Here is a 27,994-nt window from a genome sequence, read left to right on the forward strand (position 1 = left end):
TCTGAAGGGACTGCTTCAAAGAGGTAGGGGGAGAAGCCAGTATATATATGATTTTTGGCTAGGGAATACATGCAGTTAAGCAAATATCTCGGTAAAAGATCATTACTACTCACAAGGAACAGATATCTCAGTTAATGATTTTAGTGCTTTTCTATGTATGGGAAGAGCCAAGAATCTGGGTTCATTAAATTTCTTCTTGAAATATACTATCTAAAGGGCCTGTTTTCAGGCTTCCCTGGTGGTGCAGTGGTTAAGAATCTGCCTGCCAATGCAGGGGACACGGGTTCGAGCCCTGGTCCGGGAAGATTCCACATGTCGCGGAGCAACTAAGCTCGTGCACCACAACTACTGAGTCTGTGCTCTAGAGCCCACAAGCCACAACTACTGAAGCCTGTGTGCCTAGAGCCCGTGCTCTGCAACAAGAGAAGCCACCGCAATGAGAAGCCTGCGCACCACAACAGAGAGTAGCCCCCGCTTGCTGCAACTAGAGAAAGCCTGCGCGCAGCAACAAAGACCCAACGCAGCCAAAAATAAATAAATAAATAAATTTAAACAAATAAAATAAAGGGCCTGTTTTCCTAAAGCACAGAGTGCCTCATCTTGTTTTTCATCCTGAATTCCTCTCAGGAGGCACTACTGTCCATCAGCAACTGCAGTGGCTAATGACTTAATCCTTGTAGCACTTGGATGGAGAGAAACATTCTTTGTTTTACAACAAACATACAGAAAGTCCACAAATAAATTTTTAAAGAGAATATACCTATGCGCAAATTATTAAAAATGTCCACAAAATGCACACGCCTGTGCACATACTACCCAGGTTTTTCAAAAAGAAAATTACCAATAACACAGAAGCTCCCTTCATGGCCCTCCTGGTCAGTACAATTCCTCATCCCCTAAGGGAAACCCTATTATTGAGGCAGGAGATAGATGGCCTCCAGGCTGAGCAGCTGGAGTTTGTCCCCTGTGGACAGATACTCCAAGACAAAGAAAATAGCAGGGTCAGAGAGGAGCAGAGTCCTGCCCAGATAAAAGATAAAGAAACCATATATTTCTCATTCTCCAGGTCAAGGAGACCTTCCCAACTACACATGCACAGAAAGGCTTCTTGGGGGTCAAAAAGGGAGGGAGCGCCACCTCATAGTAGGTGATATCAACCTACCCATAGGCCTCTTTGCTAGAATCCATCTTGGCTAAGAGATGCACATGCACACAGCGGAGGACCCTGAGATAAACCAAATGTGGACTCAGAACCAGGCTAAGCCAGGTGACTTGCCAAAGGAAACCTGGGAAAAATGCCCTATAAAAGTGATTCAAACTACCAGCAGGATGTGACTCTCTCTCTGAGTTCGCCCATGTGAGTCTATTCACACATACTCTTTTTCCTTCTAATAAACACTTTACTTGTTTCACTACTTTCCATCTCTTAGTGGAATTTCTACAAAGCCGACAGGCCAGGGCCTTGTCACTGTCCCTCATGGTCTAGCAGTTAGGATTCAGGGCTCTCACTGCCACAACCTGACTTCAATCTCTTGCCAGGGAACCAAAATCCTGCTTCAAGCCACTGCAAGCCAAGGCCACTGAGATCATTTTAACTTATTATAATATCTGTGGCCAAAAACTAAAATAAAATAAAATTTTAAATAAAAGGGAATTCCCTGGCCATCCAGTAGTTAGGACTCTGCACTTCCAATGCAGGAGGCATGGGTTTGATCCCTGGTTGCGGAACTAAGATCCTGCATGCCGCGTGGCACAGCCAAAAAATTTTAAAAACAGTAACATGTGACATGGTTCAGGACACAACTACCCTAAAATATGGCACCTTAGCATATTGAATATTTTAAGCTGAGGGAATCAGAGAAATGACTCAGGGAGGATTCTTTGACCTTCCCCTGAAGCAGGTCATAAGACCCTCCTGTGATAGCTGTCCTTCCTACCCAAGAGGAAAGGAGTGTCCTTATCTCTGAAGATGGAGGGACACATAAAGGAATCCAACTGTACAAGATTGCTAAATTTCCTTCAGTTTACTACCCTTAGCTCATATCCTTTTGTTCAATCACATTTTTCTATGGCTTTCCAGTCTGCATCAAGCCTAGCATAAAAAAGTGCTCAGATTTAACCACTTTTTTGTGTGTCGTCATTTCCTTATGAAGGTTTTAGGGTCATGTAAAACAGATTTGTATGCTTTTCCCTCGTCACTTTTGCTACAGAGCCCCAGCCAAGAACCTATAAATGTAGAAGAAAAGTTTTGGGATTTTTCCTCCCTTACACATCATAGAAGAGTTTTGCCTGTTTCTTGAACTTTATGTAAGTAGAATCAAGCCTCTCTCCTTTGGGATTGGTGCAAGAGTAGAAAACTTGGGACTTCCCTGGTGGCACAGTGGTTAAGAATCTGCCTGCCAATGCGGGGGACACGGGTTCGAGCCCTGGTCCGGGAAGATCCCGCATGCCACGGAGCAACTAAGCCCGTGAGCCACAACTGCTGAAGCCCACATGCCTGGAGCCCATGCACCACAACAAGAGAAACCACTGCAATGAGAGGCCCAAGCACCACAACGAAGAGTAGCCCCTGCTCGCCGCAACTAGAGAAAGCCCATGCCCAGCAACAAAGACCCAAAGCAGCCAAAAATAAGTAAATAAATTTATTTAAAAAAAAAAAAGAGTAGAAAACTGACCAGTGCAAGAGGACAGAACCACACACACAGGACCGCCTAGTATGACAGCAATGACTACAGTGGGACAAGGACAGTCTTTCCAATAAAGCTGGGTCCATTGGATATTCACATGGAAAAAAATGAAAATTGATCCCCATGATTCCAAAATGATGGCAGAACTAAATGTGAAAGGTAAAACAAAAATTATAGAGAAAAACATGATTGGGGCTTCCCTGGTGGCGCAGCGGTTGAGAGTCCACCTGCCGATGCAGGGGACACGGGTTCGTGCCCCGGTCTGGGAAGATCCCACATGCCGCGGAGCGGCTGGGCCCGTGAGCCATGGCCGCCGAGCCTGCGTGTCCAGAGCCTGTGCTCCGCAACGGGAGAGGCCACAACAGTGAGAGGCCCGCGTACCACAAAAAAACAAAAAAACAAACCAAAAAATCCATGATTTTATGGCTTGGAGTAGGCAGAAACTTCTTAAATAGGAGACAAAAGGGGGGAAGAAATTTGATAAGCTGGAATACATTAAAATTAAGAACTGCTTGGGAATTCCCTGGCGGTCCAGTGGTTAGCACTCAGTGCTTTCACTGTGGCCCCAGGTTCAGTCCCTGGTTGGGGAACTAAGATCCTGCAAGCCACATAGTGTGACCAAATTAAGAACTGCTCATCAAAAAACACCACTGATGGTGAAAAAGTAACCCACAAAGCAGAAGAAAAACATATACATCTATATGTATATGTGTATATATCTACTATATATAAGATAGACATATATAAGATAGATAGATAACCAACAAGGACCTACTGTATAGCACAGGGAAATCCACTCAATATTCTGTGATAACCTATATGAGAAAAGAATCTGAAAAGGAATAAATATACATATACATGTATATGTATAACTGAACTACTTTACTGTATACCTGAAACTAACACACATTGTAAATCAACTATACTCCAATAAAATTTTAAAAAATAATAATAATTCATGTGCAGAATATGTAAAGAAATTTTCCTACTCAATAAGAAATAGACAACTCAATTTAAAAATAGGCCAAAAATAAATCTGGTCATATCACAAAACAAGATATTCAAATGGCCAATAAATATATGAAAAAGTGCTCAACTTTATTAAGGAAAGGCTAATTAATTTAAACCACAATGAGATACCACTACTTAACTAACAGAATGGCTATGAAAAAGGCCAAGGTTCAATCCTTGGTCAGGGAACTAAGATCCCACAAGCTTCATGGCACAGCCAAAAAAAAAGAAATTGGGAAATTAAGTGGTGTGACACCTACTTCACTGCTGTAACAATAATGATTATAAAGTTTGTAGAGTTCCCTGCTTCTTAAGGATATCCCTTGAGAGAGGCACAGGCAAAGAGAGAAATGAAAATCTGTGAATATACAGTTGAGACCACACATGGAAAGTTATCTCCAATGAAAGAAGAACTGCTTGAAACTTCTGAGTAGAGTAGCAGAATTCAACAAAAATGTTTTATAAACTGTAACATTAGAAATTGAAGGGAGTTCCCTAGTGGCCTAGTGGTTAGGATTCATGGCTTTCTCTGCTGTGGCCCGGGTTCAATCCCTGGTCAGGGAACTGAGATCCCACAAGCCACATGGCAAGGCCAAAAAAACCCAAAAAAACATTGAAGCCTTGGTTGCCTTCTGAGATAGCCCACACTGTCTCTGGAGTGTGCATCTCTCTCAATAAATCTACTTCTTACCTATCACTTTGCCTCTTGCTGAATTCCTTCTGCACTGAGAAAAAAATAAAAGAAAAAAGAAAAAGAAATCGAAGCCTCTAAAAATTGTCAATGGAGCATTTATTTATTTTATAAATTCCTACTAACTGTATATAAAAGGGTCTGAACTATGCTCTGTGGTGCTACAGCTTCCTCATCCCCCCCCCCCCAGTCTGTGACTGTAGAAATTCTCTCCTTTTTCTCTAGAAATATAGCTCTATCTCCAGGGCCCACACTTTTGCAACTTCCACGAGTGCCATTCATGTAAAACTTCAGATCCTGCCTGCTCTATATAGAGAGACCTGAGGAGAACATATTGATTTCAAATATTACTTTATTTTTTTTCACATCTTTATTGGAGTATAATTGCTTTACAATGGTGTGTTAGTTTCTGCTTTATAACAAAGTGAATCAGCTATACATATACATATATCCCCATATCTCCTCCCTCTTGCATCTCCCTGCCACCCTCCCTATCCCACCCCTTCAAATACTACTTTAAATAAATTGATACTAGTGACACAGTTAAAGTTTAGGACTACATTCCCCAGCCAGCTCTGTTTATCTAAAACTCTGGTGTGCCAGGTTGGATTTCTGTTAGTCTTTCTAAAATAACTAGCTTCAGGAAAATAAAGTTTTCTTATGGTTTTCATGTGTTTGGCACTTTACTGACAAGAATTATTCTTTAAAATTTTTTTTAAATTTATTATTAAAGTGTAGTTGATTTACAATATTGTGTTAGTTTCATGTGTACAGCAAAGCGATTCAGTTATATATACATATATATGTTTTTTCAAATTATTTTCCTTTATAGGTTATTACAAAATATTAGGTATAGTTCCCAGTGCTGTACAGTAGGTCCTTGATGGTTATCTATTTTATACATAGTAATGTGTATATGTTAATCCCAAACTCCTAATTTATCCCCCCCCCTTTCCCCTTTGGTAACCATAAGTTTGTTTTCTATATCTGTGGGTCTATTTCTGTTTTGTATACAGGTTCATTTGTATCTTTTTTCTTTTTTTTAAGATTCCACATATAAGCAATAATAAGCAATATCTTATATTTGTCTTTCTCTGTCTGGCTTACTTCACTTAGTATAATATGCTCTAGGTCCATCCATGTTGCTGCAAATGGATAAGAATGATTCTTTTAAATGAATTATCAATGCCATAGTTTTTCTACATGGGATCAGCAGTTAGAATGATGCTGGTAGTGGGCTGAGGCAACAAGAACCTCTTCGTTCCCAGCTTTTTTTTTTTTTTTTTCCCTTTGCCACGTTTTGCTTCCACCTTTGTACCTCTTAAAGAGTGCAGAGTTATCTGAAAGTCCCCTGGTCAATACCGGGAGGGTGAGCTTTTCATTAGTGCTCTGCTGAGGTTCCCAAATCTTTTCTTTTCTTTTGCTTTCCTTTTTCCAACTTTATTGAGCTATAATTGACAAATAACATTGTGTAAGTTTCAGGTGTACAATGTGTTGCTTTGATACATTTGTAAATTGCAAACCGGTTACCACCAGAGTGTTAGCTACCACCTCCATCCCATCACATAGTGGCCATTTCTTTTTTTGCTGCGAGAACATATGAGATCTACTCTCTTAGCAACATCCGAGTATAGGATACAGCATTATTAGCTATAATCACCTGTGCTCCACCTCGGATCCCCAACCTTGTTAATCTTATAACTGGAAGTTTGTGCCCTTTTCCAATCAAGTTCACTCGTTCTTCCACCTCATTTTTTTTTTTTTTGCTACTTTTTGTCAAAGGCAAACAATAAAAAGTGAGCTAGTAGGGAGATTGGTTTTATTCAGGCTAACGCAATAAGGAAAACACCCCCAATCCAAACATCAGAGTGTCTCTGCAGAATGGTTTTGCCTTAGACTTTCATACGGAGGAATAAGCAAATTATAGGTGGAGGGATTTTACACTTGGGATTGTTATTGTAACCAGGGGACTCTGTTAGTTGAGCAAGAAATGCTTAATCTCTATGTCTAGCTAGTTTGTCAGGGAGGGGGACAAACAGTTCCCCTACTCATTTATGAGACAAAAGAATGGGAATTGGAGAGTGTGTGTCTGGCCCTGTCATAGGAAACAAGGAGGTCACTAGAGAGTCCTATCCTCCTCATATGGGGAAGAGAGGTTCTTTGCAGTACTGGTTTCTAGAACACAAAATGGCGGGAGGTGGGGGGATTAACTGTCTGGGTTTTCCAGCAGCACAGGTAAAGCTCAATATTGTCGCTCGCCTTTATATATTAATAATTGAACCATGCATATAAATGCCTACTTTACGCTAAGAGAACTTACCTGTCTTCAGTTAAACTATTTTTCCCCCCTAGCGATGGTTCACAATGGGAAATGATTTGGCAATGCTTGGAGATTAGTGTTGGGTAGCACAACTTGGTTTGGGTGGGGTGCTACTGGCATCTAGTGGTGGAAGCAGGGCATGCAGCTAAACACCTCAAAATGCACAGGATGGCCTCCCAAAACAGACTTATTTGGCTCCAAAGGAGAATAGTGCTGAGGTTGGAGGTGGGGTGGGAGGGTTGGGGTGATTTAGGGGAGTACTGGTAAAATTGCTCAATACTTCCCTTTGGGAACCAGGGCTTTAGAGGCTGGGCAAAAACGTCTGAAAAACTAAATTCCTCCTGAGATGCAGAAAACAAGCAGACTCAAAGGATTTTCAAATGCATCTTGAATTTCCCTTGGAGTTGTTGATCATTATTCATCTGTCTGTTACATTTTATTTGAAACACTGCAGCTCAACTTGTATAATTTTTATATGAAGTTTGTAAAACTTTACTTATAAAAATTCATGGAAGAGTCTCAGATTTTAGCTAAGAACAAGGTTAGGGTAGGGAGCAAACTTTTTCTTTTCTCTTTTTTTTTTTTGGCTGTGTCACGCTGGCTTGCAAGATCTTAGTTCCCCAACCAAGGATCAAACCAGAGCCCTTGGCAGTGAAAGCGAGGACTCTTAACCACTGGAGTGCCAGGGAATTCCCTATAGATGCGTTCTGGCTCACCAACCTGGAAGCTCTCTGAACTCTGTCATTTTAGGTTTTCATGTTGGTTTCATTACATAGACAAGGTGGATTAAATCATTGGTCATTGGTGATTGGTTCAGCCTTCAATACCTCCACAGGTGGGGGTTTGAGGCTGAAAAGTTCCAACCCTCTAATCAAAGTTCAGTCTTTCTGGCAACAAGCCCTGAAGCTCTCTAGAAGCCGCTTAGCCAAGAGTTATCTCATTAACATACCAAAGACACTCTTTTCACTCAGGAGGTTCCAAGGGTTTTAGGAGTCTGTGTCAGAAACTGGGAACAAAGACCAAATATTTTTTGTTACATCATAGGGACAAAAACCAGCCCTCCATTCATACAAGCATCCCCTCCACCCCACTCTCAGAAAGTACACAGAACTCACCTCAGAAAATAGGTACTTCTGGGGAATTCCCTGGGGGTCCAGTGGTTAGGACTCCGTGCTTCCACCGTAGGGGTCACGGGTTCAATCATGTTCAGGGAACTAAGATTCCAAGTACCGGCAGGCACAGGCCAAAAAAAAAAAAAAAAGGTACTTCTGCTTTAGAAGACTGTATCCTCCATAAGTCTGATTTAGCTGGTACAGAAATTTAGCTTCAAACCTAAGATAGTATTGATTTAATAATCTGTATACAGGACTTCTGCTGCTGGTAATTGAAGGCTGGGAAATTTAGACCAACTCTCCAACTGAAGACAATGAAAAGTATGCATGTAGTGTACATTAAAAAAAAAAATCTAAAAAGCAACAAAGATCTAAATACTAGTAAGAAATCACTGCAGTGGAATCTCAAAAAGCCGAACCCATTAAAATAGAGAATAGAATGTGCTTGCCAGGTGCTCTGGGAGGAGGGGGTGGGAATTGGGAGATGTTGGTTAAAAGGTACAAACTTCCAGTTATAAGATGAATAAGTTCTGGGGATCTAATGCACAGCATGGCGACTCTAGTTAACAATGCTGTATTGTATGCTTGAAAGTTGCTAAGAAAATAAATCAAGTGTTCTTACTACAAAAAACAAATGGTAATTATGTGATAGAGGGGGTAGCTAACACTATGGTGGCAAGCATTTTTCAAAGTATAAGCATTTTACAAATCAGTACATTGTACACCTTAAACTTATACAGAAAAGAAATCACTGCATGGAGACTAGGAGAGGACAGGGTTCCAGAGAGGTGAGGCAGACACTGGGGCTGGTTTCACCCTTGAGGTGGTCTACAAGAGGCAGCTAAGGGACCAAGTGAGCTTTAGGTCTCTACAAGACCAGGGATAAAGAGTGAGAGTAAGGGTCTCCCCTCTTTGGGCTGGCTTCCCAAAGGAATGTCTCTGGGGAATAGAGGGGAACTGGAAGCAAACCAGTATGGACTGCAGCCAGGTTTCCCATCACCTGGTAGATGCCAGAAAAAGGTTGTGTAACTACAGTGCATTACTAGCAGACAAAGTAGATTTTAATGCAAAAACATTTGTTACACCCAGAGATAACAAAGGTAACTTCATAAAGATAGAAGATTGGGTCCACCATGAAAACATAATAATTCTGAATTTGTATTCAATAGTCTATTGATTTTTTATATATATATAACTTTATTTATTTTATTTTTGGCTGCGTTGGGTCTTCGTTGCTGCACATGGGCTTCCTCTAGTTGAGGTGAGCGGGGGATACCCTTCGTTGTGGTACGCGGGCTTCTTGTTGCAGTTGTTTCTCTTGTTGCGGCGGAGCACAGGCTCTAGGTGTGCAGGCTTCCGTAGTTGTGGCTCGCGGGCTTCGCTGTTCCACGGCACGTGGGATCTTCCCAGACCAGGGCTCGAACCCGTGTCCCCAGCGTTGGCAGGTGGATTCTTAATCACTGCACCACCAGGGAAGCCCCTCAATAGTCTATTGATTGAACTGCAAGCAGAGATAGTCAAATTCTATATCACACTGGGTGATTTTAGCATATATCACTCCATAATTGATACAACAAGGAGACAAAAAAAAAAATCAGTAGGGCTTCCCTGGTGGCGCAGTTGTTGAGAGTCCACCTGCTGATGCAGGGGACACGGGTTCGTGCCCTGGTCCGGGAAGATCCCACATGCCGCGGAGCGCCTGGGCCCCTGAGCCATGGCCGCTGAGCCTGCGCGTCCGGAGCCTGTGCTCCGCAACGGGAGAGGCCACAACAGTGAGAGGCCCGCATACTGCAAAAAAAAAAAAAAAAAATCAGTAAAAATAAGATTTCAACGTGATTAACCAACTTGACCTATTGGGCATATATAGAAAATGCACTCAATCGTTGTCCACATTGATCTTTCAGCGTAAACAGGTCACCTACTAAGTTTAACCACAAGTGCATGAGAGCAAATCTCAATAAATTTCAAAGAATTAAAATTATACAGAGTGTGTTCTTTAGCCACAATGCAATGATACTAAAAACCAATAACAAAAGAAGGAAAAGAGGTCCTCCATATAATTGGATACTAAAAAATGCACTTCTATATAACTCATGGATTAAATAAAAACTCTCAATTGACTTTATTCAAATCAATTTCTCTGCATAGATTGCAGCAGAAATGAGGAAAATGAGGATGACTCAGAAGGGAGAAATGAAACGAGAACTGGTTTATCTAAGTATAATGTGAAAGCAAATGAGTGTTCACTACAAGTTTATAAACACATGGTCTGCACATCTGATAATAATTTTTTCCTCCAGCTTTATTGAGATTAATTGACTTTGGTTAACACCTGATAATTACACATTTGATTTTACTAGAGCTTAATACAGACAAATGTCTGTACACATATATTAAACTATCTCATATATCCATGTATTCCCATATATGAGATATATTCCCTATATCACTATTAAATATGTAATATTTTGCTTATTTTATAGATGTCAACTGAACTCAGAGAGTTAAGTTAGCTGATAAATGACAGGTAGTGAAACACAGGATAGAAGGATTTTTTTTTTTTTTTGCTGCTGCTGCTGCATTGCAGCCTGCAGGATCTTAGTTCCCCGACCAGGGATCGAACCTGTGTTCCCTGCAGTGGAAGCTCAGAGTCCTAACCACTGGACCTCCGGGGAATTCCCAGGATAGAAGGATTTAATACAAAGATATCTGATTTGAAAACCCATGATTAATCACGTTGCTAGGAGAACTGAATTTTGGAAGAGTCAGGAATTCTTGCATACCCAGTATTTCATTCCCTTTGACTCTTTCTAGAAGCCCACACCCAAGGCAGATGACAGAATCATGAAAAAGAAAATGTTCCAGAGATCAGTGTCCTCAAGTCTCCCTTTATGGCCCTGTTCCTTAGGCTGTAGATGGAGGGGTTCACCATAGGAGTGACCACAGTGTTCATCACTGAGGCCACTGCCCTCCTCCTGGGGGAGAGAGTAGCTGCAGAACTAAGGTAAACTCCAACACAGGTCCTACAGAATAAGAAAACGACAGACAGGTGAGACCCAAAGGTGGAAAAAGCTTTATACTTCCCACCAATTGATGGGATCCTCAGGATGGACAAGACAATGCGAGTGTAAGAGAAAATTATCCCTGCGAGGGGACCGGCACCTAACAGGCTAGTCACTAGATGCATCAGGATGTCATTGATAAGAGTATCAGAACAGGCGAGTCTGAGGATCTGAGCAAGTTCATAGAAGAAGTGGGGGATTTTCAAGTCTGTGCAGAAGGACAGATGCAACACCATCACACTGTGGAGCAAGGTGTTCATAATGCTAATGAACAAGGAGCAAAGAATCATCAGACCACAGAGACAGGGGTTCATGATGATTGCATAATACAGAGGGTGGCAGATGGCCACGTAGCGGTCATAAGCCGTGATGGTCAGGAGCAAATTGTCCATACATATGAAAACCATGAAAAAATACACCTGAATGAGGCAGCCTGCATCGGTGATGACTTTGTTCCCTGTCTGGATGTTCACCAACATCTTGGGGACTATAGTGGAGGTGAAACAGATGTCAACAAAGGACAGGTGGGAGAGGAAGAAGTGCATGGGGGTGTGGAGGTGGGAGTCTGAGCTGATGGCCAGGATGATGAGCAGATTCCCCAGCACAGTGACCAGGGACATGGACAGGAAGAGCCCAAAGAGAAGGGGCTGCAGTTCTGGATCCTCTGAGAGGCCCAGGAGGAGGAATTCTGAGACACCAGTCTGGTTTTCTGGTTCCATGTTGTCGATGAGTCTACTGGAAAATAGAGACATGACTTACCATGAAACAGACACACAGACATCACTTGTTTGAGAGAAGTCATTTAAACAATTATTCCCTTCTGGTTGCTCTACTCATTTCTTCCTTCACCAAGTAATTTTTTAATGACTTCTAAGTACCATACGTTTTGTTCTAATACTAAAAATTAAAACATTTTATTAAAAATTAAAATATTTAATTTTTTTAGGAACTATCATGCCTGCATGGCATTTAAAAATCTATGATTAGGGCTTCCCTGGTGGTGCAGCGGTTAGAAATCGCCTGCTAACGCAGGGGACACGGGTTCAAGCCCTGGTCCGGGAAGATCCCACATGCCGCAGTGACTAAGCCTGTGTGCCACAACTACTGAGCCTGTGCTCTAGAGCCTGAGAGCCACCACTAATGGGCCTGCAAGCCACAACTACTGAAGCCCATGCACCTAGAGCCCGTGTCCTGCAACAAGAGAAGCCACCGCAATGAGAAGCCTGCACACTGCAAGAAAGAGTACCCCCCGCTCACTGCAACTAGAGAAATCCCATGCACAGCAGTGAAGACCCAACACAGCCAAAAATAAATAAATAAAATAAATTTATTAAATAAATAAATAAAATCCGTGATTAAATTCTCATCGTTTCTTCACATAGGGTCAAACCTGGTTGGATGACTGCACTTTCTCAGAGAATTTTAACTCTGTAGTTAACTTTATACTGAGTCTGCTCAGAATGGCAAATCTCAGGTATTGCTGGAAATTATAAGCTCAGATTCTTTACTGTCTCAATGTGAGAAATAATATCATTAATCCATTCCTTTAAATATTCTACTTTTTATGAATTGGATCAAACCACTCTATTGGAACCTGTCTATATAGAAAGAACTGTTCTGCTGCAATCTGTCATTTGCCATCAGCCTACAGTGAGGGACATTTATAAGAAAAGGTTAACTGAATCTACATCTTGTCTATTGTGGAAGTGTCATACCTGTAGGGGCAATTCCTGTCTGGCCCTTAAAACAAGAATAGCTAATGCTTTTTCTGAAAAACTGATTTAGGGAGTTCCCTGGCAGTCCAGTAGTTAGAACTCGGCGCTTTCACTGCTGTGGCCCCAGGTTCAGTCCCTGGTCAGGGAACTGAGATCCTGCAAGTCTAGAAACTCAGAAAGAGTCATTTTATAGCATATTTCTTTCAACTAGTTGTTCCTTGGTAGCTACCTTTTTGGACATGTCTATATGGCAATGGCTTTGTAATTATCCCCTACCCTCCAAGTACTCTTTCTTTTAAAAATTTATTTATTTATTTTTGACTGCGTTGGGTCTTCGTTTCTGCTTGCAGGCTTTCTCTAGCTGCGGCAAGTGGCGGCTACTCTTCGTTGCGGGGCGCGAGCTTCTCATTGCAGTGACTTCTCGTTGCGGAGCACGGGCTCTAGGCGCACGGGCTTCAGTAGTTGTGGCACATGGGCTCAGTAGTTGTGGCTCGTGGGCTCTAGAGCGCAGTCTCATTAGTTGTGGTGCATGGGCTTAGTTGCTCCGTGGCGTGTGGTATCTTCCTGGACCAGGGCTCGAACTCTTGTTACCTGCATTGGCAGGCGGATTCTTAACCACTGCGCCACCAGGGAAGCCCCTCCAAGTACTCTTGAATGCATTTAACCCTGTGCATTTTTGCAGAGCAATCTTCCTCCCAAGCGTGCCAGGGAAGGTCCAGCACATCCTTCTGAACACTTCAATGGCATTCTACCCAATAAACCCCCAAGTCTTCACTTTGGCATTCAAGTTCTTCCAACATCTGGGCCCTGTAATAATTACACATGGGGCAAGGTACTCTCAGCAATGAATTTACCTTGTAAAACTGACACTCCATGTGGTTTCACTGAGAAAGCTTCAAGAGTGAATAATTCTAGGAGCTGGTGTGCAAATACCAGCGGGACACATAATTGATGAAGATGTGTCATTTCCTGCTCTAATCAAAAGCAAATTATTCATCTCAGAATATGAGCTTTGGAAGGACACATATTTGTAACAGAAGTGAAGGGAGGATGGAATGCATAGAGTCTTGAGAGAGCAAAGGAAACAAGTGAGCATTTTTAAGCTCTGCCTTCACACTGGCTGGCATGTGGGAGGGAACTCATGAACTAGCCAAGGCTAACATCCAGACCCCTTGGCAGGATCAGAACCCAGGCAATGGTTTATGAAGCAAAGGAGGAAGGACAGGTGTCTAGTCACAAAGGAAAAGAAGTTGAGCAACGTTCAAAGGACATTTGTGTCCTTCAAATTAATAAGACATATGCATTAGATAGGAAACGTTCTGAGTACTAGGGACATAGGGAATACTCCAGAAATATTGGCTTTCATTGCCATTATTGTTTTTTATTAATAACAGAATAGTTATTGTTATATTAGTCTTTATGGAAGAGAAAATATTGAGCTTACTTAAGGATGCTCCTCTTCCCCTTAATTTTCTGATGCACAGACTGATCTGTTTAACTGTCACAATTCCAGAAACATGAATGAAATTTCAACATTTGGAAAGTTTAAAAAGGCAAGAAAGAGATTTTGTAATTTTTCTGTTTTTCTTTTTCGTTCTTTTTTTTTTTTTTTAGCTTATAAACAATAGGAGTTTATTTCTCATCATTCTGGAGGCTGGAATGAAAGTCTGAGATCAGGGTGCCAGCATGTTGGGTGATGGAGGGAGGTTCGGCCTGGAGGCTAGAGACTTCTTACATCCTTACCTGGCAGAAGGGGTGAGGGATCTCTTTTATCAGACACTAATCCCATTCATGAGGGCTCTACCTTCATGACTTAAGCACCTCCCAAAGGCCCCACTTCATAATACCATCATAAATGGGGGTTAGGATTTCAGCATATATATTCTGGGGGTACACAAACTTTTAGACCATAACACATATATTGGCATAATCCTTTTCATATTTTTTCAGTGTATTTAGGTTTCCTTTCTGTTATTGATTATTTATGTTTTTTAATTTAATTTAATTTTTTATTGAAGTACAGTTGATTTACAATGTTGTGCCAATGTCTACTGAACAGCAAAGTCACCGTTATATATAATATATATGTTATATATTTTATATATAATATATATATATACTTTTCACATTCTTTTCCATTATGGTTTATCATAGGATATTGAATATAGTTCTTTGTGCTATACAGTAGGACCTTGTTGTTTTCTGTTTTTCTTAAAGAAAATGTTGAAGAGCTTCTCAAAACATTAAAAATAGAATTACCATATGATCCAGCAATTCCACTTCTGGGTCTGCATCCAAAAGATCTGACAGTAAGATCTCCAAGAGCTACTTATACACCCATGTTCTTAGCAGCATTATTTACAATAACTGAAAGGTGGAAGCAGCCCATGTCTCCAGTGACAGATGAATGAATAAGCAAAATGTGGAATATACATACAGTGGAATATTATTCAGCCTTAAAAAGGAAGGGCATTCTGACACATGCTACAACATGGATGAACCTTGAGGACATGATGCTAAGTGAATAAAACCAGTCACAAAAAGAAAAATGCGGTAAGATTCCACTTATATGAAGTACTTAGAGTAGTCAAATTCATACAGAGAGTAGAAGGCAGAAGGGTGGTTGCCAGGGGCTGGGGGGATGGCAGAATGGGGAGGGGTAGTGTTTCATGAGGACAGAGTTTCAGTTTTGCAACATGAAAACTGTTCTGGAGATGGATGGTGGTGATGGTTGCACAACAATGGGATTGAATTTAATGCTACTGAACTGCATACTTAAAATAGCTTAAAGGGTACATTTTATTTGAAATATTTTGTCATGATTAAAAAAATAAATGAATTAATAAAAAATCCCGAAGGAACTCTTTCTGGTTTGCTTTACTCATGCTCCGGCCCACTGAGCTTTGAGAAATCAGTTGCCCCTCATTTCTCGAACTTCATAGATGTTCTTAGGGAACAAAACCCCACCCTCGCTTCTGTTTTATACTTCTCCCTCAGCCAGAGAATCCTGCAGATCAGGGAATATTTAACACCATTCATGGAGACTCAAATCTTACCTCCTCCTGTTCTTGGTAGGATCACATCCAAGTCCGGCTTAGAAATAACTGGGTGAGTGCTATCTCCTGGAAGAATCCATGGCAGGAGACAGACTTAGATCCTTACCAACTCTGTCCCCTCAGTCTACTTCAGGATCTTTGGACCTTTCCAAAGAGGCAAGAAAGGACTGACTAGGCGGTTCTCCAAGTGTCTACCAATTGTTCTTAGGAATGAGGGGGAAGGAGCCATCCATAATGAGTTCCCAGGGATCAGAGGCTAAAAGGATAATGAGAATTACAGAGCTTTCAACACCCAGCCTCCATGCTCCACCTACCAGGGGACAAAATAAGGACACTGATAAGTTGGTTATTCTCAAGGAAGATAGTACTTACGATGGCACTATGGTTTTTAAACTTTAGTGTGTATCAGAATCACCCAAAGTGTTTGTTAAACAGATCTCTGGGTCCTACCCTAGAGTTTCTGATTGACTAGGTCTGGGGCGGAGTCCAAGAATTTGCATTTCTAACAAGTCCCCAGGTGATGTTGATGCTGATACTGCTGGTCAGGGGGTCACACTTCAAGATTTACTGCTGTAGAAATTCCTAAAGCGTGGTGTGGAATCAGCCACATCTGGATTCAAATTCTGTATAAAGCCAAGGAGGAAAATCCTTGAACATGTTTGAGCTTTTGTTTCCCATCTGGATAATGGGAGTGAGAATGTAGGACTACCCTACGTTCCAGGAGTACATATGAAAAGGAAAAAAATAAAGCCCACAGCAGAGTATGCATTTACTGGGGCTCAGAGCAGGTCACCCCCAAATATACCAAAGTGTCATAATGATTATTTTGAATTAAAGTTACTTTAGGGACTTCCCTGGTGGTCCAGTGGTTAAGAGTCTACGCTCCCAATGCAGGGGGCCTGGGTTCAATCCCTGGTCAGGGAACTAAGATCCTGCAAGCCACACAGCCCAGCCAAAAAAAAAAAAACTTCACAAAAATGTCCAATGCGAGAGGGACACTTTGACCCTCCCCTCTGTCTCCTTGAAAGCAGAAAATAAATCTCCCATGTGAAAAGGTACCCTCCCTGTACCAGGAGGATGGAAAAATCCTTATCACCAGAGATAGGGAGCCCAGGGCCAAGAAGGCTATATAAACAGATCTTGTTACTTCTTCATCAATTAGCCATCCAAGCCTATTTTTCTTTGTATGGTCAACTTCTCACAAATTTATTGTTCTTTTGTCTAAAAATTATAAAAGCTGCCTGCCTTGGTCACTTCTTAGGTCCTATTTCTATGAGACTTCTGTATGTATGACTTAATTTTTGTTTCTCCTTTTAATCTGTCTTGTGTCAATTTAATTATTAGATCGCCCAGAAGAACTCAAGAAGGAGGAGGGGATATTTCCCCTTCCCAACACGTTCATTATTCATATTCTTATTATTTTAAAATTTTATTGGAGTATAGTTGATTTACAATGTTGTTTTAGTTTCAGGTGTACAGCGAAATGATTCCATTATACATATACGTATATTCATTCTTTTTCAGATTCTTTACCCATATAGGTTATTACCTAATATTGAGTAGAGTTCCCTGTGCCATACAGTAGGTCCTTGTTGTTTACCTATTTTATATATAGTACTGTGTGTATGTTAATCTCAAGCTCCTAATTTATCCCTCCCCACCACGTTTCCCCTTTGGTAACCATAGGTTTGTTTTTGAAATCTGTGAGTCTGTTTCTGTTTTGTAAATAAATTTATTTATATCATTGAAAAAAAATAGATTCCACATATGAGTCATATCATATGGTATTTATCTTTCTCTGTCTGACTTACTTGACTTATTATGATAATTTCTAGGTCCATCCATGTTGCTGCAATTATTCATATTATTTATATTACGATTACCAGGACTTGAGGAGATCCCGACCTGATTCCTCCCTTTGAGTGGAGTGTGTTGGAGGGTTTAGGGTGGAAAGGACAGGAATGTAAAGGAGGAAGAGGAAGAGGCAGAAGAGAGAGAACATCCAGGGACAACACTTATGAGTTGTGAAGAAAGAGGACCATCTTGAAAATTCCATGAGGATCCTTAATCACAGCAAGGAGCAAGTTGTCTGGGGAGACTGACCCCCTTTCCTTGAATCTCAGTGTCTTCCTTAAAGGGTTGGATCCAAAACCAGCAGTGTGAGGATTCAACAGCACAGCTCTCCTCCTTCCCTTCCTGGGACATAAAGGGATGCATTGGAGCAGCCTGGAATTCTCAGAAATTTTTGAGAAGTATTGATTCCTTTGAGTAGTGAATTGGCCCATGCAATTTTAAGGTGAGAGAAAGGGGTCAGCGGAGCCACAAGCAATTGCAAATCTAGTGCCAAGGGACTTGGAAATAGGCCAGAAAAATCGGGAGGGCAGTTAGACAGTGATTCTCACTCTTGACCAGGCGTCAGAGTCACCTAAAGGGTTTCTTAAAACACAGGTTGCTGGGTACCACCCCAGACTTTCAGCATGTCTAGATGAAGTCTGAGAAATTGCATTTCAGAGAACTCCCCAGGTAATGCTGATATGACTGGTAGAACCTGCTGCAAAATGAAAATGTGGGACCCCATGTTGAAAAAATGTCAAGACAGTGATAGCAGAGCATTCAACCAAGAGTGGGGTCCTCTGTGGCTCTTCTGGTTGCACACCCATGAACCCAGCCCTGGCTGCTGGTCTAGGGACACGTTGTGAGAACAACTGGTTTAGACTTCCTACTTAATTAACCTAGGACTACCTCCAAATAGGAATAATAATGATAACAATAATAATGTTGCCCCCTTTCCTCTAGAACTTACAAGCATTTCTGTATCTCCAGGATGGCCCCACAGGAGACCACAGGGGCTGAGTTTCTCCCCAGGATGTAGATGTTGAAGATAAATTGATGCTTGAGAATTTCAAGGAGACAGTCATGTGTGCAGTTTCTGGACAATACACATTCTCTAAGAAGCAACAAGGTAGCAAAGCTTTCTGGTTGGTTGGTGTGACATTGTGTTGATAGGGGACACTTAGTATATTTACAGTTTTTCTCTGGCCCTAGGGGCCTTGTCTCCAAAGCTCCTCATTAGCCAAAGTGTTCTATCTTCACTCTAATCCTGCAGCAGAGGGAAGGAAACTACTGGCTTGCTAATTCCCTGAGCCGGGGTAAGCATGTGGCCTTTCCTTTCTCCTGCCTCTTGTACCAAAGCTCACAGTCTGGGATGATCAAGATGCCCAACAGGCTCCGTGGCCATGGCCCACGGGCCCAGCCGCTCCGCGGCACGCGGGATCCTCCCGGACCGGGGCACGAACCCGTGTCCCCTGCATCGGCAGGCGGACTCTCAACCACTGCGCCACCAGGGAAGCCCCTGGCTCTTCTTTTAAACTCAGCAAAGTTTGTTTGTTTTTCGGTGCTGGTGATATTTTCTAATACATATTAAAATACACAGTCTTTAAAATACTGTCTGCATCCCATTTTGGAAACACTAACGAGTGCATCTCTATAGCTTCTAGATTTTTTGCATCAGGAGCACCTGCTCAGGTAGCCTCCTCTGACTCTCCCCCTCGGCCAGGGTTCTTAATTTGGGGATCTAGTCATTGACGGCACTCACCTATGACTGTACTGAGATCCAAGACTCTGAAAATTATCTGATGAAAGGCCCTGTAAAATGCAACTACAAGAGAACAGTTTTTGCTCACCATGGCTTAACACAGTGCCCGACCCAAATAGGAGCTGATAAAATATTACTCTGCGAGCCAGGAAATCGTGGCAACCCATGAGTTAGGTGCCATTATTATACCCATAATGGGAACCAATGATTAGAGGCAATGGTTTGTTGGGAAGTCAGGAAAAAGATCTGATTTGTAGCACTGGTCGATTTCTGAGGTGTAAATTCTCCCACCACAAATTCGAGCTCTCGGTCATTGAAGGCAGAGCTGGGAAGAGCTGTATGATCAGCTCTGCAGTGTGGACTTTCAGTGCACCACTGAGAGGAATTCTCTATTCTTCAAACTCCCCAAGCTTTATTCATGCCTCAAGGCTTTTATATAAGCATTTCAGGCATTTCTCAATGTCCTCTCCCAGATCTTCCTACAGTTGGCCTTTGTAATTCAGATTGTCAAATTAAAAAAAAAAAAAAAGAAAAATACCACTTCGAATGTCAGTAAGGAATGACTTTATTAAGAGGGACTATTGCAGCATGCAGAAACGCCTATTGTTAGCCAGAATCGTTTCAGAGAGGGTATGTAGGAACAAAGCTTTAATATGCGGAGGCCAGTGGCTGGAGAGGGAAGGAGGGACTCATTAAAAACTGCTTTGTGGGCGGGGCTGGGATGATAGTGGGGGTGAAGGGGAGCGGGGGCGAAGGTGAGCGGGGGCTGGGGGTAAAGTGCAGGATGTCAGAGGAGTGGGGAAGTGTCTTGAAACTTAACAAAGTGCTTTAAATAATTGCAACAACAGGAAAAGAGGAGGCAGGAAATGTTTGTTGTCAGGCACGTGGAGGAGGGGTGGGGATCTGGGACTGACGCAGAGCTAAAAAGTTATAGGGCTGGAAGTTCTCACAAATAAACTGTCTCGCTCTCTTAAGTCCATCCAGCCTCGGTTATGTCAAGCAACGTTTTAATCAGCCTTGTCAAGGTCTCCGCTGGAACATCAGCTCCCCAAAGAGTGCCTGTGTTCAACTACTACTAGTCATTCAGGTACCCCATTACCATTTACTTTTCTTCTAGCATTTGCCACTTGCTTTTTCTTTCTTTCTTTTTATTTTTTTTGGCCGTACGCGGGCCTCTCACTGCTGTGGCCTCTCCCGTTGCGGAGCACAGGCTCCGGACGCGCAGGCCCAGCGGCCATGGCTCATGGGCCCAGCCGCTCCGCGGCATGTGGGATCCTCCCGGACCGGGGCACGAACTCGTGTCCCCTGCATCGGCAGGCGGACTCTCAGCCACTGCGCCACCAGGGAAGCCCTCTTTTTTGTTTTTAATATTTATTTATTTGGCTGCGCCGGATCTTCGTTGCCACGTGCGGGATCTTCCTCGCGGCATGTGGGATCTAGTTTCCTGACCAGGGATGCAACCTGGGCTCCCTGCATTGGAAGCGTGGAGTCTTAGCCACTGGACCACCAGGGAAGTCCCGTCATTTGCTTTCTTCCTTATTTGATTTTTCTGTGTATATGTTGTGTTGTTTATTTTACATTCCTGGTATTTAGAATAGTGCATGGTATACAGTAAGTACTCAATAAACATCAATTCAATGAATGAATAATTACCCTGTAAAAATACGCAACGATTTAGACTTCCGTAGGCAGCGAACCACTCTATTGATACCGCTGAATACAGTCGACCCTGGGGGTCGGTAGATCCGCGATTGGCTGAATCCGCAGATGCGGGACCCGCTGAATGGGAGGGCAGAATGTAATACTACACCATGTTACATAAGGGACTTGAACATCTTTGGCTTTTGGTATGCGTGGGGAGGTGGTCCTGGAACCAATCCTCCGCAGATACTGAGGGACGACTGAACTTGTATCTTTACTTGTACAATTAAAAGGAACTAGTGTAAACAGGGTGTGTATTCTTTGGTTCAACAATAATCCTATATAAATCAGTAACACTGAGCCTGTTACTGTTTGGGCTAGATGACTGTGTAAATCTAGTCAGGGAGAATAGGGTGTGTCTTTTAAGCCTTTAGTCCTTTCAGTTGTCATAGTTATCATAGATAAAAGTCAGTGACCTTGTGCATTTCTCCAGACAGAAAGCTTGCTGTAGCTGAGAAGTATGTGGACATCAGCCTGGCCCAAGCTCTTACCTCGCTGACTGTGGATTTCTGTGTCTTTCGGTGAGTAACGAATAAGAGCTTGTGGCAAGGGCTCCCCACTGCCCTTCACTTTGTAAGGTAATTTTTACCCTGCAGAACATTTTCTCTTGACTGTGGGCATCCGGGTGCATTTGAGATTGAGGTATCTTGTGAAATGGAAATTTTCAGTTATTTATGTTGGGTAAGCGTCGACTGAAAAAAGTGCACAACGTATGAGTTGTGAGTTAGGTTTTATTTGGGGTAAAATGAGGACTATAGCCTAGGAGACAGCCTCTCAGATAGCTCTGAGGAACTGGCCCCATAAAGGTAAGGGGGAGGTCAGTATACATGTGATTTGGGTGAAGGGGGACACGTGCAATGAAGCACACATGTTGGCAGAGGGTTGCTACTAGTCATGAGGAACAGATGTCTCTGTCAATGATTTTAGTCCTTTTCTAGATATAAGAAGATGCAAGGAATTGGTCTCATAAAATCTTCTCCTGAAGAATATCTAACTGTCTGAAGACCTGTTCTGCCTGTTTTTCCCAGAGCACAGAGCGCTCATTCCTCAGCTCTGCCCCGAACTCCTTTCAGGGTGTATTGAAGGTCAGCCACTGCAGTGGCTAGTTACTTCATCCTTGTAGAGGCAGACTGCAGTTTTTCATCCACAAAGGCTTTGTTCACAGGGTGTCAGGATGGGCAATTTATTACCTTTTAATTATGAGTGCTACTATTAAGGTCAGCTTTGTTCTTTTCAAGCTAGCTCAGCTAACCTGACAACCCCCAACGCTTGAAAGTCAAGACATTCTTTAAAAAGTGATGCAAATTTCATTAAGGTACTACCTGAAATGAGAGTTCAATTGACTTTGTATGGAATGAGTTTTACCTCGTGCTGTGTTAATTAAATATTTGTTTTTTCCCAAACCATATAAAACATAATAAAAGCCAATTTTCATCAACTTTTAAGTGCGAGTAATTTGGCTATAAAAGAGTATTCTCTTACAGAATTTGATGCTTCCTTTACTTAAATAGAATTCACATTATTTTAAAAACTCACTAACAAACTTATTGGTTTTTTTTTTTGTTTTTGCGGTACGCGGACCTCTCACTGTTGTGGCCTCTCCCGTTGCGGAGCACAGGCTCCGGACGCGCAGGCTCAGCGGCCATGGCTCACGGGCCCAGCCGCTCCGCGGCATGTGGGATCTTCCCGGACCGGGGCACGAACCCGTGTCCCCTGCATCGGCAGGCGGACTCTCAACCACTGCGCCACCAGGGAAGCCCAAGCTTCTTGTTTTTATCATGTATTACATATATTTTAGTGATTATCATTTATTATTTATTTTTAAAAATTTATTATTTATTTATTATTATTTTTTTGGCTGCGTTGGGTCTTCGTGGTGGTGTGCAGGCTTCTCATTGTGGTGGCTTCTTTGTTGCAGAGCCGGGCTCTAAGTGCACAGGCTTCAGTAGTTGTGGCTCATGGGCTCTCTAGAGCACAGGCTCAGTAGTTGTGGTGCATGGGCTTAGTTGCTCTGCCGCACGTGGGATCTTCCTGGACCAGTGCTTGAACCTGTGTCCCCTGCACTGGCAGGCGGACTCTTAACCACTGCGCCACCAGGGAAGTCCCCTATTCTTATAATTTAGTGTGTGCACACTGAAAAATTCCCCGGGTGAGTTTTTGTCTCCTGTCAGTGGTCCACAAATATTTATTACATGTCTGCATCGAGCCTGTTCCTGTTTGCTCAGGCCCATGGGTACAATGGCAAACAAAATTTATAAGGGTTAGGTCCCCTGGAGTTTACAGTCCAACCATCAAGCCTACTTGTAAATGATAGCTGGTTTTGAGTTATTTTATTTTTTAAATTATTGTTTGGCCCTGCCCACGGCATGTGGGATCGTAGTTCCCTGACCAGGGGTGGAATCCATGCCCCCTGCATTGGGAGCAGAGAGTGTTAACCATTGGGCCACCAGAGAAATCCCTGAGTTATTTTAAATGGGAGCACGTCAATGGAGGACTCAGTCTAAGGGCTCATAAAGCCTCTTGGAAGAAAAAAAGTTATTGAAGCCAAAATCCACAGTCTTAGAAATGACTAGGATACAGACAGGCAGTGGGCTAGGCTGTGATGGGGCCAGGAATGGGGAGAACATTTTAGCAGGAGGACTCTGCACATGTAAAATCCCTGAAGCAGCTAAAATCCCTGGATTGTACCAGGATGTGAGCAAGACAGGACATGGCTGAAAAAAGAAGCAAGAGAGGAGGAAAGTGAACTAGATTGCAAGAGTCTCAGCCACATGACTTGTAATCGGGAAAGCAAGTTCAGGGTTTAATTTAATTTAATGCTGGTGGGAAGCCATTGTGAGCCGGGGCATCAACAGTTAGATTTGTGTTTAGCAGAGCTAGCTGCACCATGAGGATGCTGGGTGAGGATGGAGTACAGAGGACAAGCTTGACTGGTGGAGAAGAGATTAAGGGTTAGTAGTAGGATTTAGGAATGAGTGATGGTAATCTAGACTCTTGGTGGCTACAAAGTAGAACAGAGTGATGATTTGGGGGGATAGGTTGAAGGTGGAATCCATACTCATTCATTTCTGCACCCAGAATGCTGTACACTTTACGATGTGGCTAGTGATGTGCTAGTGACTGGGTATAGGGTTTTAATAAGAAAAAGCCATTCTCTTGGACATTATAATCTAGTGGAAGAGAAAATATAAGTAAGCAAAGAACTAAATATATAATTACAAATTCTGAGGGCTACATAGGGAGACTCAGACAATAAGATTGGCTTTATATTAAATATGGGGCTCACAATAAAGGTGATTCTGAGGAAATGACATTTAAATGGACAGAAAAATGACAAAGGAAAAATTATCCATGTGTGGCAGGGAACGGGGAAGAAATTAATAGTTGAGCTTTTCTCTGGAGAGAGCACCATTGAAATGATTGGAGTTGGGTGGAGAGAGGGTGTGGCTTGGATTAGTCTGTCAGTTTCTGCTGTTGGGTAGGGTGAAGTCTACAAAGGAATAGTTTTAGGTTTCAGGTGATTGCTGCCTTTGGGGGATGGGGGAGGAAGTGTGCCCATATTTTAAAATTTCAATGGCTGTTGTGGGCTGAGGGGAGAGGAGTCAAGGATTCTGTGGGTTTTAATTGAATCCAGCCCACAGGAGGGGAGAAGTGTTTATCAAATAATTAATCTTCAGTTTTAATTAATTACAGCTGTGGGGTGGGGTAAAGGGTGTGATACCAGCGATGCCTTCTGCCTGCTCTGAATACCTAGAGCATTAGTACTCCTTACTGAGAGCGCAGAGGCTTGAAGGGAAAAGTTTTGGGCAAGAGATAAGTTCAGTCTGATAAGCTTCATCCAAGGTGCCTGCAAAACGTTTAGATGGCCATAGTTGAAAAGGCAGCAGGATACATGGGTCTTAAGCTCAGATTTGAGTTCTCAAACTGGAGATTTGGGTGTTATGAGCATAGAGATGTAAGTTATTTATTTTTAATATTTATTTGGTTGCACCGGGTCTTAGTTGCGGCACCTGGGCTCCTTAGTTGTGGCAGACGAACTCTTAGTTGTGGCATGCATGTGGGATCTAGTTCCCTGACCAGGAAATCTAACCCGGGCCCTCTGCATTGGGAGCGGAGTCTTCCGCTGCGCCACCAGGGAAGTCCCGAGATGGAATTTAATTTCAAGGGAATGCATAGATGTGGAATACACAGAATAAGGTGAGAGATAAGGGCCAGGACTGAGCCTTGAGGACAGTCAACAGTGGGAGAGGAGCTGGCCAATGAGCCTGAAAGACAGTGGCCAGAGAAATAAGATTCTGTAAGGAACGGCACCAAAAATGCAGGAGAGCTTAAACAAGCTTTATTTGGGAACGCTCCCGGGCGAGGTTCACTGGTCCGAGAGAAAGGGGCCAGAGAAGTCGCGCCTGGGTGCGGGCGCGAACAAAATTTATGGGGGTGGACGCAGGGGAGACGCTTGCTGTGTGAAGCAGCCCCCTTTTTCGGTAATCTTTTGGATGTTGTGGCAGTGTCGGTTGCATCAGCTTCAGAGCCGTTGGTTCCGCCCCTCGGGGAGCGGGCGGTTGCATCAGCCTCAGAGCCATTGGTTCCGCCCCTCGGGGAGCGGTTGGTTGCGTCAGCCTCGGAGCCGTTGGTTCCGCTCCTCGGGGAGCGGGAAGACCCGGGCCGAGTGGAAAGTCCCGGGCTGATGCCGCTCGTGGGTCCGGCTGCATTAATCACCCTGGCGGGGGTTCCGTCTGACTCCCTGGGCCCTTCCCCGGACCTGCTGGCCTTACAGATGCCAACCAGGAGATTATGGTAACAAAAGCCCCGAACAGAGGCTGATTTATAGAAGAAAGTAGTGATAGAATTTTTCTGATGAACGAACTAAGTCAAAGACAGAATGGCATTCACTGGATTAATCCTCTTAAATCCTTGGCAGTCTTGGCAGAGCAGTGTCAGTGAGGTGGTGGTGAGACAGAAACCAGTCTGGAGTGTAATTAAGGGAGGTGAGGAAATGGGGAGAATGAGAGGGTGGACCAGTCTTTCCAGAAGCTGGATGGAGAAAAGGAAGAGGAACTGAGCATTTACTGTAGGGCTAAGTGGGACCCAAAGGCATGAATTTGTTTCAAGATGGGAGATTTTTAATTTTTTTCAGATGAACAAGAACATTTATTTACAAAGAAGAGATGCAAGGCAGTATGTATTAGAAAATACAAGGCAATATTTAGAAGATGTAAGAATATGCAATCACTTAAGATAACTCTCAAACTTTAGAAAAATTACAAAGGAAAAAGGAAAAAAAATGAGTATGGAAAATACCTGTCTCCAAGGCCATGCACTTTCTCTTCATTTTTTTTTTTAACATTCTTTTTTTTTTAATCTTTTCCATTATGGTTTATCATAGGATATTGAAGACAGTTCTCTGTGCTATACAGTAGGACTTTGTTGTAAGATGGGACATCTTTGATTATGTTTCAATGTTAGAAGTATGAGTGCAGTGGAGTAGAAGTTGATGGTGATGGAAAAGAGCAAAGGAATAATTAATAAAGCAAGCTTTCTGAGAAGGTAGCAAGGGATTAGACCAGTGGTTCTTAAAGGGGACATTTTGCCCTCTAGGGGACATTTGGCAATATCCCTTTCACAACTAGAGGGGATACTACTGGATAGAGATGTAGTATCTGGATAGGGATGCTACTAAGCATCCTACAATGATAGGATGGTACCCCCATAACAAGTATCCAGCTCAGAATGTGCCAAAGGTGGGAAACATGACATAGCAAAGTAGCAGATACTGACTTTAGATAAGAAGGCAGACATACCTTGTTTGCAAAGTGAAAGAAACCATGATGCTGTGGAACTACTTTTGTACTAGTGGCAAGAAAATGTGGAATCCTTCTTTCATTGTTAAGAGTTTCTCTGCAAAGTAAGATGTAAGATCATTTGTTATTGAAGAGATAAGGTTGAGACCGTATGAGATTCAAAATCTTGGAGGAATTGTGAAAAGGTCTTTGGATAACTAGGAGGTTAAATTGCCTGTTGGGCTTTTCCTTTAGTGTTGAAGCCCCATTTAGAGTATGTGGACTCACATTTTTAGTGCTTCCCGTATAACTTATTGGATAGGAATTACCCAGGCGGGATAGACAGATGGTTGGAATTATCTAAGGCAGGTGTTATGATTCCTCAGAGAGGAATTTGAGGTTTTAGAAAATGTATTATTGAAGTGATGGGCCATGGCATTTCATATGTAGTGCCAAGGAAATGAGGATTATAAATAGCAATATGGTGGAAGTATGGATGGCTTGGAAGCTTCCTTGAGGTAGGAAAGCAGATGCAATACAGGCAAAAAAGTGAACAAGATGGAAGTATACCTACTGTGTTCAGAAAGTGGGATGTCTGACTTTTTGCCTTCGTAGAGAGCAAGAGTCTCAGGTGATGATAAATTTAAGGTGTTTGGTTGAGGTGTGGAAGCCATGGACGTTTGCTAGTTTATGCCCAAGAACATGGAATCATCTTGAATCAGAGCAGGGATGGGAGTTAAAATGAAGAATGGGAGTCAGGTGACAGTGACTTTAATGGGTCAGGTCTGTATGTTGGTGCTAATTCAGGGGAGAAGCCAGTGAAGTGCCTCAGTGGAGGTGGAATTTTTGATAAGTGGTGGGTAATGCGGTTTCATAATGTGGAGAATGTACATTAGGAATGGAGAAGGTCAAGAATACCCACTATATTGCTTTGAGGTTGTACGTGGCATGCAAAACAATGACCCAGGATCACAGACAGCTTGAATCTGAAAGGAACACATATTGGATGCATGGTGATGTAACTGTCCTAAGTGCAAAGGAGAAATAGAAAGCTTGTGAATTCTCTTGTTAGTATTTCTTTATTTCAGAGCCCTGCCTGGAGTGGATCATAGAAGCAGTAAGAGGAGCATCCTTGTTCTCCTGGTTGCTGTCTGATCATATTTACTACTTACAGACTTGCAGAATGGCAGCCCCACATCTGTCCACTATATGTGGTGAGTTCCTAGGGTAGATTCACTTTACCAGGATTAAGTGGGCACAGAATAAG

The 27,994-nt window shown here is 42.6% G+C and overlaps 1 protein-coding gene across 1 annotated transcript; it reads right to left on the reverse strand.

Moving 5' to 3' along the window:
• Window positions 1-10,663: 10,663 nt before the first annotated feature.
• Window positions 10,664-11,617, reverse strand: LOC111166738 (olfactory receptor 7A10-like). The gene has a single exon (XM_022558757.2). The coding sequence runs from the start codon at window positions 11,600-11,602 to the stop codon at window positions 10,664-10,666; it is 939 nt and encodes a 312-aa protein (XP_022414465.2). The 5' UTR covers window positions 11,603-11,617.
• Between the last annotated feature and the right edge of the window lie 16,377 nt (window positions 11,618-27,994).

This window comes from Delphinapterus leucas, unplaced genomic scaffold, assembly GCF_059928025.1.
Source record: "Delphinapterus leucas isolate spDelLeu-1000000601 "Yukka" unplaced genomic scaffold, BTC_Dleu_Yukka2 spDelLeu_asBTCV2_sq25, whole genome shotgun sequence".
Lineage (NCBI taxonomy): Eukaryota > Metazoa > Chordata > Mammalia > Artiodactyla > Monodontidae > Delphinapterus > Delphinapterus leucas.

Coding starts and splice junctions, on each gene's coding strand:
- LOC111166738 (XM_022558757.2), bottom strand. CDS start 11,602: ATGGAACCAGAAAACCAGACTGGTGTCTCAGAATTCCTCCTCCTGGGC.